General features: G+C 39.2%; 2 protein-coding genes across 3 annotated transcripts in view; both read left to right on the top strand.

Annotated features, from left to right (window-relative positions):
* Positions 1-22,500, top strand: part of LOC138001499 (cell adhesion molecule DSCAML1-like) — a 124,561-nt gene that overhangs the window by 15,623 nt on the left and 86,438 nt on the right. The gene's annotated exons all lie outside the window — the stretch shown is intronic.
* Positions 2,327-22,500, top strand: part of LOC138000892 (uncharacterized) — a 49,953-nt gene continuing 29,779 nt past the window's right edge. The window contains exons 1-2 of one of the 2 annotated variants that reach the window (XM_068847560.1): positions 2,327-2,457; positions 2,641-2,782. In XM_068847560.1, coding sequence (XP_068703661.1) covers positions 2,713-2,782 — 70 coding nt within the window. In that variant the 5' untranslated portion in view covers positions 2,327-2,457; positions 2,641-2,712. Of the gene's footprint in view, positions 2,458-2,551; positions 2,783-22,500 lie in introns of those variants that run through there. The other variant, XM_068847559.1, reaches the window with a different exon arrangement.

Raw genomic sequence — 22,500 nt, 5'->3', positions numbered from 1 at the left:
TAGACCATATAATGGCCGGAAAAGCTATTTCTCGTGCAGTGCGTGCGCACCTCATTGTCGACGCTGCTTTGAATGTACTGCTGTATTCGGAAGCTCTGAAAGTACCTGTACCTCATCTTCATCAGACAGGTATGATGTTATTATGTACTAGTTATAATCACTTAGTTATGTCTATAAGATTTCTGGTCTTATTTTAATTTTATTGATTTTTTTATTACTTTTGTATCATAGTTTCACTGGATACAACAAATAGCGACGAGAACCTGGAAAACGCGGCAATAGTATATAAAGACGCTGAGACTGAACAGAGAGAGACTGTCTTTTTTAAAAGTAATTAATGATATGATACTCTTATTCATACCACTCAAAGTAGACAACAATTAAATCAGTTTCTTTTACATTTTGTCACTTAAGAAAATCAGTCTGCGGTCGCGCCTGAATTAGCGATCGGCCCGATTTCAAAGCCTACGCGTCTAGCTTACTGGTAAAGCTCGTAATGTTCGGCAAAATGAGATCTCACTGCTGGCTACGCAAACTCTAAATAGACTTTAATAATTCACTAATTTAAATATAATTTGTGGAAAGTTCTTTCACGATGAAGGCCCTAAAATCATTGTTCCGAAGAATAGGTTCTTAGTTTTGGCGAAGTGACTCGAATTATACCAATGAAAAGCGCTAAACGGCAACTTCCGGTTGACAGACTCGTTTTCATGACATAGGCAAAAGGAACTTACCCATGCTTTGATCTTTGGGGACTTTTAGTATGCATGTCCATGCATAGGATGTTTCCAACTGGTCAAGGATGGGTCCGACCACATAATCCGTGGACTAGAAACTAGGCAAGTTCAGAGAGCTATAATTATTCTATCAATTGCAAGGACGGGCCGCAAGCCGTTTCTCTCCGCAATGACATTATGTATGTGTCATATCTTGTTAATTATTATTTTACGAGCCCCAGAAGAATCATGGGTAAATTGTGACCATGTGCTTAGTCTGTGTTGGTTTTCCGCCATATTGACCGATGTTATTAAATGTTGAGTCTTAAGACAGGACTATTCCTCTCCTTTTGACGCCCCTACACAACAGTATGGTACTTACTTTCCAGCTGCGTTTTTTTTTATTGAAAAAGACCGCCTCACTTTTTCATAAATAGAGTTTGAAGTTGATCGGTGTTCGCTTGTCAGATCAGGCTGTATGACAGGGGTGCCCTTAAAGTCTCGCTGGTACCGTCATATAATGAAAGTCCCCTTTGTGTATTCAAAAGACATGAAGTGACTGGCTTTCGTTTTCGTTTTGCACAGGCTTCGTTAGTTCTTGATAAATTGATCTTCAAAGTTGAGTCAAATTGAAGCCTCGATATAGGGCGCCAGAGCGGGTGAACCAAGGATACCCTAATAATTTAAATGATCCGATCAAGCGGATTGTGGTTTTAGTATAAGCACACGAAAGTCTTGCAACACAAGAAACGAGCGAAATCTATTTTTCAAACCAGATCGACCGGACCGCTTTTACCGCGGAGACAGCCTCTTAAGCACGCGACGTTTTTGTGCCGCAAGCGGCAGCCGGCAGTGAACATATCGCATGGCAGGACAGTACATTCAACTCTCTCAAAGATTTTGGAACTAATTTTCCCCAATGGAGAAACGATACTAAGCAATACGAATGTGGTTCTAAAGCGAACACATCTCACTTCCAGGGGCACCCAACGTCAATTTTCGGAAAATATCTGTTCGGAAGACGATTTGAGATCTAGAATTTTCGGAACATTTGTTGTAAAATGTCTTGCGTGCCTGCCTCTCCTAGGATTTTCGAACATCTGAAAAATGGTAAAATTGCCCATTTTAAACGGATTTTTGCCCTAAAAAGGTCACCTAGAATTTACGGGAGCCTTTTTTCTGGCTGAAATTTTCGAAAAGGCAAGTTTTGATCCCTATAATTTTCGGATCACTAGACTTTCAGCTAGGAAGTCCGAACAGATGAAAAATTTTTAGGGGATAAAAATATGCCTATATCTACCTTTTAAATACTAAAATACGTTTAACAATGCTATGTTTAAGTGGTTTTGAACAATATTCTCGTTGGGTGCCCATGCACTTCCGGTTGCCCTGTGTCAAAAAGCTCCCTATTTTACACTACAATTACACAAATTCAACCTTGTGATGTCACTGTCTGCATTTTTCCTCATTATCATGCTTCATAGATAGTATTGTTCACTCACATGTAACGAATCGTTCACAAACGAATGGAGTCCGAGAATAAGTTTTGGACACAGACATTACGTCATGGCATCATAGCAAGAATACAAGTTAAGCCTCTGCACATGATCTATCGGAAATAACTTGAAGGGAAAGAGAAACTATTCAATCCAAATAATACTTGAATTAACCAAGAAGATAAGTGGTTGTGAAGCCACCTTGGTTTGCGTGCTGTAAAATTAAGAAATTTTTGCGATATTAAGTAAGTGATTTCTTATCGCTCTTCAAATCAGTGGCTGTTTTATTTTCGAATGCCCCGCTTTGTTTTCGACTATATCACATCCACACGAATTTTCCAAATATAGATAAATTTTGCCTAGGCTGACGTGTTTTAGACTTCCGCTATTCAATTCAAGTCACGCCTTACGAATTCTGAAATCGTTAGGTCACTGATGAACACAAAGATGAGTTCTTTCAGCCTCCGCCATTTTTGAACGATTGCCACGAATCATACAGGATGACTTTAACGAGACTATCATTGTGTGTTCTTATTTCGATGGTTTTGGAACTTTATGACCACAGCGTGGGTAAGTTAATCCTGTTGTTTGGTTTCGTAAGTTAATCATTGTATGTCAACGTAGAATTTGTTCGATTGGCTTGTCTGAAATTCACAACAATTTCTGACGGTGTGGTCCACGCAAACTGCCTGTCATAAATCACTTCGCTAAACCTTATTATTTTATCATTTGTTCTAGTTCCGAGAATTAAGTTATACGATCGTGCTGCTAGACAATTTTGAAAGCTTGCATACTTCAAGAGAGTAATTTCATTCGAGCTGTGAATCACGATGACCAGAAAGATGATTCGGTCTCCTTTCACACTTTTGAAACTTCTTTTAATCTTTTTACGCGCTATGAAATGCTTAAACTGCGTTTATTTTCCTGATATGTGTGGATAGTGTTGAAAATCGAGAAGGAACTGTTAATAATAGATAACGTTGCGTGACTTTGCGTTCAGGGCGAGACGACTTTGGCATATGCAAAGTATCACGTGTCACGCAAACGAAATCGGTTCGAAAACGGAAAATGGTTTCTTCCGTGATATATTAGTACCACGCCATTTTACATAGTGGATTTGAGTCAATTTAAGCTTTCTTTGTGAAAATGTTCCATATTCAATTAGTATTGGTTCCCGTAGACTATTTTCAAGTCCACCATTTTATATCCGTTTGCGAAACAGATATACCCATACGAGTTTAGAAGTCAAGACACGATCCATGTTCGTATGCCCAGTTAGCTTCGAGTCGCGCGCTGAAGTAGACTTGTCACCCGACTAGTCATCTGCGCATCTTTTCAATGAACACGAGTTTCCCCAATTTTCAGAGCATCTTGGTTTCAAGCGCTGCAAAGTTACTCCTCTATTCCTCGGTTTTTGCTGTCTGTTTTTATTTCCTAATTGGAAGTTAAGAAAACTCATGGTAGTGTGGACTATTGAAGCTCTTTTTTTCGGTTCATGGCGCAGAATTAGAAGACTGGAATTCAGCATTCATTTTAAAGATTATTTATTGGAAGAATTAACTTTGCCAATCAGCGCTCCCGTAATAAATATTACTTTTTTTTTTTCTCTTTTCTTTTCCTTTATTGCTAAGAAATTTTCGTTCGACCGGTCGCATTTAGCAGTAGGAGTTAACTCATTTACGTGAACAGCTGAACACGTTATTCGGAATCATTCGTATCGATGGAAAGTCTCATCCCACCCTCCTTTTTACGTACACGAACAACACTACTCGAGAAAGGTGACTTAGATTTCCTGATGAACCGTCGGTTAAGCAGATTTTCAATGTAGACCTTCACTTCTGGAAATAAACTTCGTGGTATTGCAAGAAACTGAAGAAAGCTCTCCTGAACTGGCTGAGTATCAGTAAGCGTGATATCTGTAACTCTGGAATACACACAATGTCACTGTAACCCGATCTTCGCAAATGCATCTGCTTCTTCAATTAACAACTGTCTAGCCTGATGAAATTGTTTTTCAGTCAGTCCACTCCTGTCCACTTCTGGGGTACATACTTCACCAACCATATTCTCCCTTGCTTTCAACACTCGGTCCTCCTTTCACGGGTTCTCCTGTTTGTTCATTGTCTCCGCCGAATCACTAAGTTTCACTTTAACGGATTGCGATCATTGAAGCGATCGATCAGCAAAAAATGTAGCTTTCATCAGCTTGTTTGTGTTAAATTCCCACGGCGCTGTGCTAAAAAAAATTGCCCAGTAATAGGAAAGATGAGCTCTTCTGAATTAAATGAAACATTAAAAAATCGCAAATTAATTTTCACGTATGTCGAAATCTTTTAGTCATCGAGTGTAAGTGTACATTCAGCAACACTACTTTAATTTGGCTGATTGGTAAACATGTAGATTATATCGGCTAGTCTGTGTCTGTTGATTTCACTGATAACCTCTTTCTTCTCTTGTAATTTATTCATGCAATTTTTCGCTCCAATTTCCTTTTAAAAAATTACATCTGTATGAAAAATAGAGAAGCGGAGGCCGCCTTTGTGTTTATAGGTGAGAGGGAAAACAAAGCTGAAGAGCCTTTTCAAATCCTCTTGTCACCAAACAACCGCAACGGAAAATAAATGGGTGAAACACCAAAATAAACAAGTCTGTTGGAAGGGTGCTGTCATACGCTCAGAGTACACGCTTTAAGAAGTTGAGCTTCATGTCAGCCTCGAAGCCAATGTTTCTTGATTCCCATTAATTCTCTTCAATCTTTCTGGGTTTAGCAGCCTTCTCAAAACCGGCCGGTTGACGGCTCAATGGGTCACCTCCTCAGAAAGTTTGACCGTCTCCTTCCAGTCAGAAAATGTCTTATTTTTATTACAACGAAGTGAGAAAGAAAGACAAAACAGACAACAAAATTTTATCTCTAAAGTAAAGTCACTGGAGATGATACTCGCTCGGGTGCCTTTGGCACCAAAACCGTCTCCACTTTCCTTATAACCTCCTCCCAGAAAACAATTTGAGAAAGCTGGTTTAGTATTTTACTGGTAGCTACATGTCTTCTCAGGGGGCTATTTACCGAAGACATCTACCATGGTACTGTAATGATTTACGGTACCAAAACAATATCGTGTAGTATTAGAGCAACATATTACGTCCTGGAAAACAAAACGTAGCGCAGTTGACAGTTATGGAATAAAGCACTTTGTCAAGTTATTGCACTACCACACGTACACAATGCGTACCTATTTTCCACAGTAGCCTCCCTGAAGTATCTCTGCTGATATTGAGAGGCTTCAGAAGCGCCCAATGCGAATTGTCTTTCCGGATTGCGCTCACCAAGATGCGCTTTCGCTAACGGGGCCGGTCCGCTTGTGCGAGCGCCGTGAGATTTTAACCAATAAGCTCTTTCAGTCCGTTTTAAGTGATCCGGCCCACAATGATAACCACATCACTTTTGTCGCGCATATATGTTCTTTTGAAATTTGCTCGTCGTAGCGAGGCTAGAAAGGCTTATTAGCATTAAAACAAAATAATCTTTTAGTTGGCCGCCATTATGAAAGAGGTCTATACCGGCCGAAACAATCAGACACCAGTGGCTAAAGCTAAGCTGACTAGATTCATTGATAGATAAGTTGGGTTTGTACCTCAGTGCTGCGTCGGCTGGTGTTTCAAACAGGAGGATTTGATAATCTCAATTGTGTAAAGAAAGAAAAGATTGACCACCGAAGAGCGGGGCGGTCGAAAACAGCGACGAGAGTTTTCAAGATGGGGTGATATAAGAGACAGAAACTCGTTTTCGAGATCAAGGGATAGATAAGATTTCGTGACATATGAAATGAAAATGACGCTATAAGAAACAAACGTCCTTTAATTTATTTAATTGGCTTCATGCCATCATGACCCGAAAGGGGAAGAAGGGGAAATAGTGCGCTTTGTTATATGCGCTTTTCTTGAAATGACGCCGCTACAAAAGGTGAGAAGAGGATTTCTTAAGTCGCTCCCCAGGCCATAGGCAGAAAGAAGTACACTAATTGGAATGATAAAAAATACCCAATGATTACTTCCGAATCGTGGCCAGCTTTGGGGCATATAGTTTATTTGTGGCCCGAGCAGTATCATTTGCGCCCGAGCGAAGAGGGGTGCAAAATGATGCTACAAGGGACAGAAAATAAACTTTAGGCGCGTTTACACGACAGAGGAAAAATGGCACGGGTCCATAGGCGCCTATGGTCCCGTAGCGGAACGGATAAGAGTTCACTGTTTCTTTACAAAAATGCCTGGAACCGTTCCACTTTTTATCGGACCCGTGCCATTTTTCCTCTGTCGTGTAAACGCGCCTTTTGTTTCAAAATGAACGCAGTTGGTGTAATTTACATAGATGCAAAGGAATATGAAGGTGGTTGCCATTTATGAAAGCGGTCTATTTAAAGGTGACAAAGACGAAGAGCACATGCTGCGATCGATAGGGCTTCTGCCGGTGAGAACTTCTAAATGCCAAGAGAAGAGAAAAAAATAGGCAAGCATTGTGTACGTGTGGTAGTGCAGTAACACAGCGCTTTATTCCATATTGTCAACTGAGCTGCGTTTTGTCTCCCAGGAGATTCCAGTTGTCTTTGCGTAACATGTAGCTCTAATAGTACACGATATTGTTTTGGTACCGTATCTCATTGTAGTGCCATGGTAGATGTCTTAGGTAAATAGCCTTCTGAGAGGACATGTGGTTACTAGCAAAATACTACACCCAGAAAGATTGAAGAAAATGCAAGGGAATCGAGAAACATTGGCTTCGAGGCTGAGATGTTGATCATTTTCAAGTTCCCTCACAACTTCTTTTTCACCACAAGTCTGAGCGTCTGACAGCTTTGTAATACAAAAGTTTACCCCTGTACGGCGGGGTTAGTGTCTAGATGGGTGACCTCAAAAATAAAATATTTTGCCATCAGCAACAAAATTTACGACATGAAAACAACATAAATTTTGAAATGCGAATATAAAAAGAAACCATCAGCGGAAAACAGTTGGGAGATTTTTGCCACGTTCAATTTTTTTTATTGTTCTTTTGGCTGCACAAGTAAATTGTAAAATCGAAAGTGACCTCGAATTCAGCGGGCGCCGTGATCAAATGGCAAGATACCGGGTTTTTGTTTTTGTTATTTTTTTTTTCTCTTTGACAAGAAATCTGCGAATTCAACACAAAATCACAATCGCCAAACAATTGCGGTTGTGACAAATTTGTGACAAAGCAGAGGGAAGAGATCAGCATACTAACAGTGAGGGAGTGGCTTTAACGGCGTCTCTGAACGAGGAGAAAGTATGTCATCCTATTGTGTTGGTTAACGTGAATGGCGTGACCTGCCGAGCTCTTCTTGACACAGGCGCAACAGTATCGTATGCCTCAGGTTATACTGGATCGCTTAAAACTAGCACCTTTCATTTTTCATTTTTCATTTCATTTTCATTTATTTATTCGCCATAAGGGGTACAAGAGAGAGAAGAAAAAAAAAAAAAAAGTCTTACTGTTTACAATCTCATGGCGAGGAAGCCCAAAAGAAGCCAGCAGGCTTATAGAGAATGGGCTCCCTCAGTTGAACGCTCAGAACTGTTATCTGTTGAAAACCCAAACTACAAGGAACTACTCCAACGGTACCCACATCTGAGAGGAGTGAGAATGGAGGATACCGACAGCAAGAGTCAACTCCCTGTTCACGTGATTTTGGGAGCAAGCGACTACGCAAAGATGAAAACTCAAGAAGCCCAGCGAACCGGAGCAATAGGAGAGCCTGTCGCCGAGTTAACACGTTTTGGCTCAGAGACGGATCTGGACAGTATGTTTCTTGCATAAACAGCATCAAATGACTATGAGGAGCTCTACAGAATGGATATACTAGGACTGGAAGACTCGCCTAGCGGAGACCAGAATGTCGTGTACAAGTTAGTTTCGTATGAGTAGGATATATTTTTTTCAATTGTGTAGTTTTGTGCTAGGGCTGTTTTCAATCTCTGGACGAGAAACGATTAAATCTGGACGATAATACTGAGAGAGTGTGGGCCTTTTATCCTCATTTCCCACACAAGAAAGGAGAAGTTGAATAGGATAGCTACTCCTGCACTGGCACTGTTGCAACTGTTAAAGAGAGCTTTATAGCCCCATTCGGCTAACCAAATCGACACTGATTTTTCTGAACTGTGCGTTTCTTGTAGAAAATAAATTGAAAAGCCTTTTGCTCTAAGCCAGTTGAAAATCTCTCTCCTCTTTTGACAATTTCCTAGACGTCGTTTCAATAATAGTTTCAAGTCAATTGTCCCCGTTTTTTTAAAAAAATGCAATAGAAAGGGAGAAAGTGGCAGTCTTGGATACCTTAGGATGGAAACCAGCCAAAACACACACACACACACACACAAATAAGGACAATATTCCTAAAACGTATACTCATCTGTCACGTTTTTTGTTGCAAGCTTTGTCTCCAGGGAAAAAATATACTCACAAATAACAACAATATTCCTAAAACGTATACTCATCTGTCACGTTTTTTGTTGCAAGCTTTGTCTCCAGGGAAAAAATATACGAGCCTCGATAGAACATTTGCATTCTTTCTGTTAGGTGTACGATAGGTAATGCAAAAAGTGCTCGATATGGTAAACAAAAACAGAAGACTACAACGTGAATTTAAACGTAAACTAATGCGAATTATCCAGAAACGTAGATTAAACAAAATGACAATTTGGCGGAGTAAGAAAGAAGGGTGCATATACAAAACATCAAACACACACAAATGCGTAGATAAAAAAACTAAATTACTTTGGAAGCGAGAAATTTGAATGGTTTGGAGTTCTTAATTAGTTGATAAGAAAAGCGGCCCTCTCCAGTCATGCAGTATATTGCCGTTTCGCTATTTCAATTTATAAGTGATCTAGGTCCTCTTCGGAAAATATTCTTACAGGAGAGCCGTCAGGCGAGGTCTTAATGTAAATCTTACCATCTAAAGTCCACACACTGAAACTGTACCCTCCTGTCTCCGTTTGTTTGCTTCTTTTACAATTCTTCGCCTATAAGCCGTAAGGTTTTCATTGATGAAAATACGCTACCGTTGCTGTCCACTTCAAGGGTAGCTAGGAAATATATCTGAGATTTTGACATCTTTTAGCTTGGTACGTTCCTTATAAAGTTTCGATTTCACTTTATGACTGCAAAATTTCACAATTATGGCCCTGCCGTGATTCAGCTTATGTGAAATTTCGATATTCTCCGGTTCTACTGTAATGGTTAGGGCTTCGGCAACTTTAATGACCGCGGCCTCTGTACTAGGATAAGCATCTTGTGGAATGCCGTTAATCTTCCTACTGCACTGTTCCAAATTATCTTGGTGTGCCCATTGTCTTTCCGATTCTTCTTTCTGCTTTCTAAGATTCTCCTTCGTTGTTATTAGCTCATTCCTTGTTGAAGCTAGCGTATTTTTCAATTCCTTGTTTTCGTCCTTCGTTTTTTGCAACGACTCTTTCAAGTCTTTAATTAAGCTCTCTCCCGTAGAAGTTGGCAGATTCTTTTAAATCTTCCATTTCCTTCTTCAGCGTATGATTTATGAAGTTACCATCAGCAAAAAACAATTTGGGAGATTTTTGCTACGTTCAGTTTTGTTATTGTACTTTTGGCTGCAGAAAGTAAAGCGCAAAATCGAAAGTGACATCGAATTCAGCGGGCGCCGTGATCAAGTTACCGCGGCGTGTTTACTCGCCAAACAGTGAAGCATCTGTGTCAAATGATGGCAAGATAGCGGGGATTTTAGTTAATTTTTTTTTTCTTTCAATTATAAAGTTTCACAAGAAATGTGCGAATTCAACACAAGATCACAATCGCCCAACTCTTGAGGTTGACCATTGTTTCTGTGTAAGTCAAAAATTTACTCTCCAAGACGAGGTTATCTATCACCAGGTAATTCCATCGTTTTGGAAATAGCAGCTATTTTATTATTCATCAGCGTCACAATTTTTTGCTAATTTGGGGGGTCATTTTGTTGAAACGCAAGTACTCTTCCAACAGACCTGTTTATTTTCGTGACTTATGCACCGCTGCTTACAGTGCACTACCACAAAAATTCTCCCGTATTACATTTTCAACCCACGTATGCAAATTTGTAAGCTCGAAGATTACACAACATGATATTAAAAGTCACAAAGGCTGGAAATCTCACAAAAGCCTTTTTCAGCGAAAGAAACAAACAACATATTTGCTATTAGAGGCAAAAAACCCTTCCTATTTCAACACACTCACTACACTCAATCCGTGTCACAAATCATATGCAATTAAATAAACTTCTGACAGTTCACATGAAACTCTTTTCGAAAGAACCTTGACCGTAACGAATGAAGCACAAAAGAGTCAACAAGCTTTCCTTCAAATAACTCTTCACTGTCACATTTCCAATTTTTTTTTCACCTTTGCAGAGTTGAGTACACAATAAATGTAATTTACCAGACAACTTAGATGCGACTTAGGTAAACACTGTAATGCATTCGAGGCGTTCGATTCCTTCAATGTTTGTTAAATGCATAAAAAAATTGTCATTTGATTTCAGTGTTGTATATAATACCAAGTTAGTAAAATATTGGAAGCAAAGCTCACTTGATATTCAACGGCGAAAAATGAAATTGTTGTCGAAGACCATTACTCGTCGCCTTAAAGATTCCAGATATTTATTTTTCTCCGCCTGTGTTGTTCATCCAATTGACGTTCCATTCTTTAGCTCCATGAGGGTATATTTTGTTTAAACTAAAACTGCATTCGCGTTACAATGACTTTCGACGACATTGAAGGTTAACAAGAATTAGCAAAATTTCCAATTGTTACCGCAAGACTGTGCAGAGCTGAGTACAAATGAATAAAAATAGCCAGACAACAGAGATCACAGATCCACTTAAGGTGTTCGATTCCTTCTTTGTTGAACCCATAAATTACCAGAGAATTTGCCATTTGGTTTCAGTGTCGTACATAACTTCACACTGGGCACCATATTAGAAATACAGCTCACTTTGATTTCGGCTCGATGGGCGAAAGATTGTTGTCGAAGTCCATTACTCGTCGCTTTTAAGATTTCAGATATTTATTTTTCATCGCCTGTCTTGTTTAATAATAATAATAATAACTTAAAAACTTATATAGCGCATGCGTCATGACAGAATGATCGTATGCGCTTAACATGGATTAAAATACCAATCAAATTTATCAGTTCATAGAACCTAAGAATATGTTCATAAATAGATTTGTAAGTTAACTTAAAATTAATTACATGAATTCAAAGTACCAATAAAATTGTTAATTCCTGTAAACTAAAAATATGCTAATTTAAAGTAATAAGTTTTAAGTTGACTCTTAAAATTGTTAATTGTGGTGGCTTTCCTAATGAAGGAAGGAAGTGAATTCCAAACGTGAGGGGCAGCCATACTAAAAGAACGGTCACCGAGTGTAGAATAAGACTTACGTAAAGGAAAATTTAAAAGTAATTCGTTGCCAGATCGCAAAGAGTAATTTGCACCGGTAAGATTACTTATGTAGGACGGCGCTAAGCCACTGGTTGCCTTGTACGTTAAAAGTGCTATTTTGAACCTGATTCTGTAGATTATGGGAAGCCAATGAAGTTTCATCAATAATGGGGTAATGTGACAGAATTTACTTTCCTCATAAACTAATCTGGCGGCCGAGTTTTGGACCCTTTGAAGCTTGGATAACTGGTAGTCAGGTAGACCATACAATAAGCTATTGCACTAATCGATTCTGCATGTGACAAAAGAGTGCACCAGTGTTGCGGCCGCTTCTTGCGTTAAATATTTTCTTATGCGTCTTATATTGTGTAACTGAAAGAATGATGCACTACAAAGATTGGTCACATGTTCGGACATATCAAATGTAACATTGGACCAAGTACCCAGATTCCTAACAGATCTGGACTTGGTTATCAGGTGATTTCCCACTCGTATGCTAGTTACATTGACTTTAGCTAATTGCTGACGAGTTCCGATCATAATAAAGTCAGTTTTATTCAATTGACGTTCCATTCTTGAGCTCCATAAGGGTATATTTTGTTTAAAGATCCACTTAAACGCCATTCGCGTTACAATGAATTTCGACGCCATTGCAGGTTAATTAAATGTTCTCTTGTGTGCACCAGAGAAATCTACACATTACCCCGACCCCCTCAAGCCTAACAAAATACGCACAGAAGACTGTATGCACAAAGACACCACTTAGCAGGGGAGTGGCAGGTAAGACTTTTACCGACACGGAAAAAAATTAAAAAACGACTAAATCTTAGCCATTTTCCGACGGGGATTGCCATACTGGCAATCCAGTAAGAACAAGAAAACTATCTTACTTACAATACTTTCCTTACTTTAATATACTAACATAAACACTACAGAACGGGAGAGGGTTTTACATTTATATAACTAATTAGGTCTTAACAGAAACCCATAAGGGTTGAAACGTGTAACGCGCGTTCACAGCTTCCGACTATTCAGTGCGAACTGATTGGTTGAATGTTTCAGTGCTAAGTACCATATTTGGAAACCCCTCGCTCTTGTTGTTCCAAATATGGTACTTAGCAAATTGAATATTCAGAAGCTTGTTTCCCAGCTCACAAGGGGCCGTTACATGTTTCAACCCTTATGGGTTTCTGGTCTTAATAACTAAAAGAAACTTAGAAGTAGTATCGAATCTTACACTGATAAGGAAGGGGGGGGGGGGGGGAGGGTGGCTTGTCAGGAAGGAAAATAACAGTGGCGAAAGATATAGATGTTAGTGATCTTTTCTGACAGACAGAGGGTCAGCCACCCTTTTATAATGTTCTAGAAAGAATGAAAAGCTTGTGATAGTTGTAATAGTTTGTTTACTTCGACTGGCCGACTTTATTCCGAAAAAGAAACTCAAAGGAGCTAACCCACTCCCTTGGATCAGTGGCTTCATCATAAATCTCATTAACAAGAGAGATTCAATACCAAAGATATTGAACGGCAAAGTACGTCAAGCCTCCTAAAAGAGAAGTTTAGGTCTCTGAGTTCTGACATGAAAAGCAGACTCCGCGAATGTAGGGAGGCGTTCTTTCTGGATACGGAATCTTACTTAAAAATTGACCCTGAAACGTTTTTGGTCGGTTTTGAAAGTGAAATCAAATCACAAAAACCTCCCTGAAACGATTACCGTGCCAACCAGTGACAACACAGGAGTTAAAGCCTCCACCCCAAGCGAAGTTGCGGAGTTACTCCATCAGTATTTTGTGTCAGTAGTCGCGCCTGATCAAGGAACTTAACTGCCTCAAAGGAAGAACGGTTGGTTACCAGACACAGATCTGTTATTGATTGATGTAACTCTCTCAGTATGTCAAGTTGCACTAATCCTGCGTAATCTTGATGCCAGTAAAGCTACTGGACCAGACGAATCTGCCAAAATTCTGAAAGAAACAGCCGACTTGATAGCAACCTCGCTTACTGAATTGTTCAACAAGTCGCTAAGGTTAGGCTGTCTGCCGGAAGATTGGAAAATAGCGAATATTGTCCCCTTATTTTAAAAGAATAATAAAGAACAAGTGGAAAACTACAGACCGCTCTCGTTACTTTCTCTTGTTTCGAAAGTCATGGAAAGGTGTATATTCAATGCTATCAGAGACCATGTTTTCAATCTTATCAGCGCTTGTCAGCATGGTTTCATGGCTGATCGGTCATGTGTAGCTCAGCTTGTTGAAGGTTTAGACCATATTGGCGCAAAGCTGGATAGAGGAGGACAAGTAGATATAATCTACTTGGACATGTCAAAAGCTTTTGACAACGTAAACCCCGAAAAACTCCTAAGAAAGCTACGTCAATTTTGTTTGGGGGGAACCTGCTAACTTGGCTAGAATCGTACCCGCACAATCGATCTTAGCGAGTGACTACATTGGGTGCAACATCGAGCCCCTTACCTTTTTACATCAGGGGTCCCACAGGGTTCAATCCTGAGCCCTATGTTGTTCCTTCTGTATGTAAACTCTCTGCCAGGCACAGTTAGATCATCCCAGATTGCTGCTTTCGCTGACGATACAAAGGTCTTCAAAGAGATTTCATCAACGCGCGATGCAGAACAACTTCAAGAGGACCTGTCTGACCTGGTCACTTGGTCAGATTCTGCCAGCGTAAACTTTAACTACAGCAATGCAAAGAGGAGCGCATTACCGGGAAACTTAAACCTGTCATCTATAACTATCATATGGCCGGCTCACAGCTTGAAGTTGTCTCGGCCGAAATGGATCTTGGTGTTTACATCGCGGATAACCTCACGTGGAACAGGCAAGTCAATGAGCAATGCGCTAAGGCCAGCAGGCTCCTGGGATATGTAAGGAGAAACACCAGACTCGCCAAAAGCACTACGGTCAGACGCTCGGCATATCTCACCCTAGTAAGATCCCATCTTGGCTATGCCACGCAAGTCTGGTCTCCGCAGTCTAAAGATCTGATTCGGAAGCTCGAGCGAGTCCAGAGGCGCGCTACGAAGTAAATTCTAGACCTTCCATTTATGTGCGACCAAACATATAAATACAGGCTTAACTTATCATGTATCCCCTATTGGTATGACTTTTACTTGCGCCACAGACGAGGTTTTATTACCGTCAGCGGCGCAGACTATCAACTTTCACAAACTTATTATAGGTAATAACATAATTGACACATCCGCCCTCTTTGCATTTAGCAAGGCTGAGTAGCATTCTTCTTAATCCCCAGACTACATTATCTTAAAGAATATCACGCACAAAAAAAAATCGGCCCGGTAGAGTTATTACACTGGTTGAGTGTTGTGTGATCGATCTTGCCCCCGTTCTGTTTTAGGAAAATACTATGTTTATAAAATGAACCTTCAATTTAAGCTAGTATCTGATTGTAGGTGACCACTGAAGAGAAACGACCGAGTGTGAGAGAAAACATGACACGGTGTATTTAACGATAAATTGCTTCTCGGTAAACTCATCAGAATTACATACACATACATACACATTCTTTATTTAAACACGATAAAGTTTAAAAGCACTGACGTGCTTGTGGGGTCGTGACTGTGTTATTATACTAGAAATATTACATAAAATAAAATGTGTATGTCCAAATTCTAATTTAGATAATTGAGGTACAAGGTAGAACTGTTTAAGAATAGACATCTGCAACTAAAAAATAATAAACGGTCTGTAAAAGAGACTCAAAAACATTTAAAATCATTATGAAATCTAGAGAGTGATTGAACTGACTGGGCATTAAAATTAATATTCTTAACGTAAGTGTCTCTCTTAACAATGCGGAAGAATGTCTTGAAGTTGTTTCCTGTGTAATGGGCGTATACATGGTTCCATAGGATGGTTCCTCTGTTTCCAACTGAGTTTTTCAGAAAATAGGAATTAAATCGTGGGACGGTAATCCTGTTACAGTTTCTAAGATTGTAGTTGGTAAAAGGCCTGTTCACTAAATAAGATAATGTAGGAGTAGCTTCTTCGCTAACATGCAATTTTGTAAAATAGTTTGATTAAACGGAGTTTGTACATATAGTCTATAGTGTCCCAGTTTGTGTGTTGATAGACATCAGAAGAGGGCAAGTCCTTGGGTAGCTTGTATATCACCCTTGCCGCCCTTTGGTGGAGCATTTCAAGGGAGTTTAGTTGCCCTGCGTTGATACACCCTCTCCACGCAATAAGGCCATATAAGACGGAGGGTAGAATGACTTTAAAATAAAAGTCCAGTAAGGCATTCTTACTTAGAAAGGAACTGCGTTTTAACAGGTTTAGTTTGTTGAAAAAGTTCTTTTTCACGTCGTTAAGATGGCGTGAACACGAAAGACGGTGATCTATAGTGACACCTACAAGTCGAGTATGATTTACCCATTCAATCCGGTCTTTGCCTATAATTACTGAATTTAGAGGCCCAATGAACTGCGTTTTCGTTAACAACATAGCTTCGCATTTTGTCGAGTGAGGGGATAAGTTATTTTCCGAACACCAGTTGTATAATTCTAATAGAGCATGCTTCAAAAGAGTAACAGCACCATCAACAGTATCTCCACTACAGTACAGGGTTACAAATTATGACAACGACTAAAACTACATTATTCTAAAATTACTCTAAATAATCAGTAAATCCAACTATAATATTAAATGACAAAATAAAACCTGCTTTACATGAGTGCCGTGTGTAAACATTGTAGATTTAACTTGATGAAAGGAGACGCTCGCAGCTCTTAGGAATCAGCCTGCCGCAACTCGATTGGTAAACTATTCCAAATAACTGCTCCAGAATAACTGAAGCTATTTTTCATATAGTTTGGGTGTGGCTGTGGGATAGCTAGTTTGTCCTCTGTGTCCCTTAAGGAGTAATTAGAGACACTAATACGGTCAACAAACTTGGAACTAAGGTAATCGGGAGCAAGCCTATTAAGCGACTTTAAAATCATCACAGCCTTATGGATTGTTCATTGAGAATCAAGTTTTATCCATCCAAATTTTTGGATAAAGTTATGAGCGTTGGCATCGTAGTTCGAGTAAGTGAGGTTACGCGCAGCTTGATTTTAAAGTTTTTGAAGTTTACTGGCTAGGGTTTTGCCGTAATATCCCCAAACAGAATTGCAGTAATCAAAGTGAGGCTGTATTAACGACATGAAGATTGATCGGAGAATCTCATGTCGAACGAAAAACCTCACTCTCTTCAACCCCTCCAATACCAGAGCCGATTTTCTTACATAAATTCTCAACATGAACATTCCAGGATAAAGTCTGATAAATATGAACACTTAGAGATTTCGTAGAAGTAACTTGAGTTATAGGTGCACCGTCAATCATAAGTGACGGAGGGTTGTGAAACGAGCTTAGCCTTTGCCTCGATCCGATCAACAGAAAGTCAGTCTTAGATGCGTTAAGAGTAAGCTTGTAAGCAGTTAGCCATTTTTCAACTCTAGCAAGATCCTCATTTAAAACAGTGTTAATATTTTGGATGTTATTACTAGCAAAGGTTATGTGTGTATCATCAGCATACATTCGAGGTTCAGAATTTGATAGACAGTTAGGTAAGTCGTTGATATACGTTATAAAAAAGAGTGGACCCAGAATTGTACCTTGAGGTATACCACAAGTAAGGAAACTGTCCCAAGAGAGAGAACCATTTATAGAAAAATCGTTTGCGGCAGCCCAAGTATGATCTAAACCAATCGTATGAAGTGCCATGGACACCATATTTCATAAGTTTAGACAAAAGAATATCGTGATCGACGGTGTCGAAGGCTTTCTTTAAATCCAAGAAAACGACTGCGTTTACCTTACCCTGGGGTCAATGCTGTAAACCATCAGCACCTTCAAGTAAAGCAGTGACAGTAGAATGAAGAGGGCGAAATCCCGATTGGTGTCTTGAAATTAGTTTGTGTATAGTAAAGTAATTATAGAGTTGATCATAAATGATTCTCTCGAAGCCTTTAGCTGCAACTGGAATTACTGGAATTGGGCGGTAATTGTTTAGATCTGAACGATTACCCTGTTTGAACAAGGGGATGACTTTCGAAAGTTTCCATTGATCAGGGAAAATTCCAGAGACAATAGATTGATTAAAGATAGTACAGATTGATTCGGCTATTAAATCAGCACATTCGCGCAAGAGTTTTGCAGATATTTTGTCCAAACCAGTAGATTTGGATTTACATAATCTGGATAAAAGCGGAAGAACCTTGGAGACGCTGGTCGGTTTTAATTCGAGTGTGCAGTGACCAGTCTCAGTTAAATAATCCAAATGTGAAGAATTGTCTTTATTGGCATGACTATTATTTGCTAACTTGGGCCCAATAGACGAAAAATGATCATCAAAGGCGTTAGACAGCTCATGAGAATCATAAATAGAATTGCCGCAAGGGAGCTTAATTTCGTTTATGACAGAATTGTGTGATTTCCTAGACATAAGCTGATTGACAATTCGCCAGGTGTTACGTGGATTACCTTGGTACTCGTTGAGGGCATGCTTATAGTGACACAACGTCAACGTAACTCCTCTTCAGTTTCTTCTGGCGCAATTTTAAATCAATTTTGAAGAGAGGGCGATTTCCGATATGAAATAGCTAGCTGTGAACTTGAGAAGAGGCTTAAGATTGTGGGCAAAGCCAGATTGTTGACGAGATAGAGAAACTACTTCCTGTTCAATCAGAGCTGTCAAAGCTATGAAAAAAGTAACACAACGAAATTTTCGTGTTCTTTTAAGTTCCCAGCGCCGATAAATTCCTTCCTTCCTTCCTTCCTTCCTTCCTTCCTTCCTTCCTTCCTTCCTTCCTTCCTTCCTTCCTTCCTTCCAGAAAGCCAGTGCTCGATCGATTTCGCATACTGGATTCAATATTTTGCATTCCTGATTCTAGATTCCGAATTCCGAGTTCTGCCTTTCCAACCTACCAAAAATAAGCAATTGTCTCACTTACAATAAACCAACCCTGGCCTTCACTCGTAAGGCGGATTGAAGCGCACAAATTACAGTTCACAGTCTTCATGGCCGATAACATATAGATCATCTGACAGACTGATTACACCCTCCCAGTTTACGCTGGGCCGATAAGGTTGTGAAAAAAAGTCACCAACAACTGTCTTTGTCAGGACTACACTCATAGTCATACAGAGGATTAAATTTCATCCAAGTATGCTTTTCTTAGGTTTCAGTTTCAGTAAAGGTATCCATACTAAAAACACCGAAAGCGAAAAACGACAAATGCCGGTACAACCAACTTGAAGGATTCATTCGGTTAAGGGCGCTATATTTGTAAATTGAGACCGTTTTTAAAGTTTTCATACTTCGCACTGCATTTTTCATTTAAAAAGAAGAAAAATTGAAGAAGAAAAAGTTATTTATCCTTGGTTGCCTATGCTTGTTAATAAAACTTCATTTTTATTTGTTTATCTCTTAAAATTACCATTGTAATCAAGTTAAGTTGAGTTTTTTTTCAAGGAAGCTTGAAAAAATCTCGCGAGTGCAGTGCAATAGCAAGGTCATTGGTTCGAATCCCGATCTTTGAAACGTTCATTTCATGTCCATTACACCGTTCAAATATAAGAAATTTCATTTATTCTATCAGTCCTTACTATGGTGCTCCGCTGATGCGCTTGAGCTCCGCTGAAAATTTTCCTTGGCGGAAAATAATAAATAATAATAATAATAATAATAATAATAATAATAATCTTTATTATCTCGTGATAAAAGAACATATCTCGAGTTACAAATATATGAAATTTAAGAAATTACAGCTATATAGCTATATTAATAAAAATAACATCAATAATCTAGCAACCTAAATACTATATTTAAAAATTAGTCTATTCACATACGAGTTCTTCAACCTTTCAGTATTAACTGCTGGGCGCTTTACAGATGTTTTCCTTAAGTTATAATTTGTTTCCTTTTCTTTCGGTAATATGCAGAAAATAGGACAAGGACTAATTGAGCGTGACGTATATAAATTCAAGTCCGATTCTTCTAAAATGCTACGAATGTCTATTTTAACCGATATATATTTTCTTTTAAAACTTATGTCTAAAAATGATTGTATAGCAGTGAGATCAGAGTCAGGCGCCCCATATACAGACAGGGCATACGTGAAATTCGGTAAAACTACTGTGTTAAAAAGCCGGTCCACCCCTTCCTGACACATCCCTTCTTTTCTTAGCGATCTTAAAATAAAAAGGCACTTATTGGCCTTCAATAGTTTCGATTTAACGTGAAGGTTGTATTTACAATTACTTTGAAAAGTAACGCCCAAGATAGATAGATAGATAGATAGATAGATAGAGTTGTTTATTCAGACCCACTTGCAGCTAAGAGCTGGATAACAGGATCGTGCGCATATTACACATAATAAACACAATAAACATTTATCTTATGACAAAAAATCTAAGTATTTCACAGATACGAATTCTGACAGTCTTCTGACAGTCAAGCTCTAAATCGTTTATAAAGATGTTAAATAAAAAAAGAGTAGTAATTCATTACATTGTTGAATGTTGTGAATTTGGGTATTGTCATTGTAATTACTCTTAAGGAAGACCAGCTCCTTACACTTTACGGGATTACATACCATTTTTTTATTATTTGTCCATGTTAAAAACTCGTCCACTAGATCTGTGCGGCATAAGCCGTTACTCCAGATAGGAACAATAATGCTGGAATCATCGGCATATTTGAAAAGAGCAGGTTGGTTACCTAATACAAGCTCTAAATCGTTTATAAAGATGTTAAATAAATATGGGCCACTAACACTTCCTTGTATTGTCCCTCTATTAATCTTTTTCCACTGACCCTCAAAGCCATTGTAAACAACTCGTTGTTGACTATTATCGAGAAAGCTAAGGTACCAATTAATAATGTCGGGATCTAATGGTAATCGCTTAAGCTTATTGGTTAGCATTTCATGGTTAACACAATCGAACGCTTTAATGAAGTCCATTGCGAACAGGCGAACAGCTTTACAGTTCGGTTTGTCAAGATAACTATAAACAACGTGCTGCATGCTCACAAGAGCATCTGTGCAGCTGCTGCCAGTCCTGTAGGCGAACTGAGTAGAGCTTAGATGTTGCTCTACAGTGTCCCGCGCATGGATGTTATAGACGGACCTCTCAAAAGCGCGCGCGATCACTGGTGTTACGCTAATTCCTCTGTATTCACTTTTATCCTTGGGGACATCTACTTTAGGGAGTGGGGTCACGTGAGCTCTCTTCCACGATGAAGGCCAGGTACTAGACTTCAAGGACAAGTTCCAAATTTTATATATTATAGGGGCGAAAATTTCTGCATGATTTTTCCAAATCCAGTATGGTATCATATCTGGTCCGGTCGCCGTTTTCTTTAAATACTGTAGGCACATCCATACATGTCTTTCTGATATCTCCGGTGCCTGGATTTCTTCACAAACCTCCGCCAGCGTAGGCTCTTTGTAATCTAGGTCTCAGCAGAGATCAGCAAAATAATCATTGAGTTCTTGTAGAGATTGTGTATCTAAAGAAACCTTTGCAGAAGAATGACAACGCTGTGATAGATTATCCACTTGCCTCCACCATTCCTTGGATCCGACGGGCACGTTGAGTAGATTCCGTCTGTTCTTACAAATGAAGCAATTGATCTTTGAGTTAACTTCCTGCAAGAGACCCATCTGAGTTGAGCCGATTTTTGTTTTTCTCCTGATCAAAGATTTCACCAACGGCGTCATCCAAGATGGATCACGTGACGATACGAGTGGTAGCGTTGCATTTGGCAAACCGGCGTTTTTCTGGCGTGAAATCATATCAGTGACGAGCAACGGGATAAAGAGCAGGAAAGAGCACGAGAGTAGAGGCGACGAAATTTGAGAAATTTAAGCGAAGAAGGCCTCGAGAGAAGCCCACAGACGGATTTTTCGCGCGTTGCTAAGGAAGTGAAATGTTACTTCCGGTGACTGACGTCATCATATGATGAGCTGGCCAGAAAACCCACTCACAAGCACAAATAGCCGCACAAACTATTGTTTGCATCGAAGGGTTTTCCTCGCCCTTCCTCGCGTAAACGAACTGACTTTCGGTTTGAGAAAAAAGCTAAATTTCCGGCGGTCTTTGAATTCGAAGTAATAAGTTCTTACTAAAACATTTAGTTATAAAAACGAGCCATAAAAAAAAAGAACGACGTTTCGACCGCTCCACGGTCTTGAAAATGACCTTGGAGCGATCGAAACGTCGTTCTTATTTTTTATCGCTCGTTTTTATAACTAAAGGTCTTTGAATTGAATTGAATTAATTTTTTTTTTATGTGGCACGTTTCACCCCCAAATACAGAATATAGCTAACCATTGATTTTTTTTTGTCAAATCATCTTTTTTGAAAATATTACAAATGTATAGGTATTTCAGTATCGTTTATCGCTTTAAAAAGAACATTTTTCAAAATAAAAAGAAATCTATGCTTGGCTGGATGCAAAAGCGAAAACCAGAAAAGCGGTTTGATAGGCTCGAACCTGCAATTTTTGGCAAAATCTCCAACACCGATTGAGTTATAACAATCTTTTGTCTTATTTGTCACGCGGTTTTGTGGCCGGCTACGGTTGCTTAATTTGGAACTGAATTCATTATTACTGTGGCGACTGTCCACACTTAATTAATACCTTTCGATTTATAGGCTTTTTGTGTGAAATGGATGTCCAGTCGTGAGCTGCTTTGTTTGACTATGAAATTGCAGTCGAGTAAGCGAATTACTACGCTTCAGCTTGACTTTTTAGTTATTAATTTCTGCTGTTGTTCTAAACTGAAGAGGGAGGGTGTA

The sequence above is a fragment of the Montipora foliosa genome, chromosome 4, assembly GCF_036669935.1.
Source record: "Montipora foliosa isolate CH-2021 chromosome 4, ASM3666993v2, whole genome shotgun sequence".
NCBI lineage: Eukaryota > Metazoa > Cnidaria > Anthozoa > Scleractinia > Acroporidae > Montipora > Montipora foliosa.
Note: the sequence above shows the minus strand (reverse complement) of the source record. Positions and strands in the feature narration are given on the sequence as shown.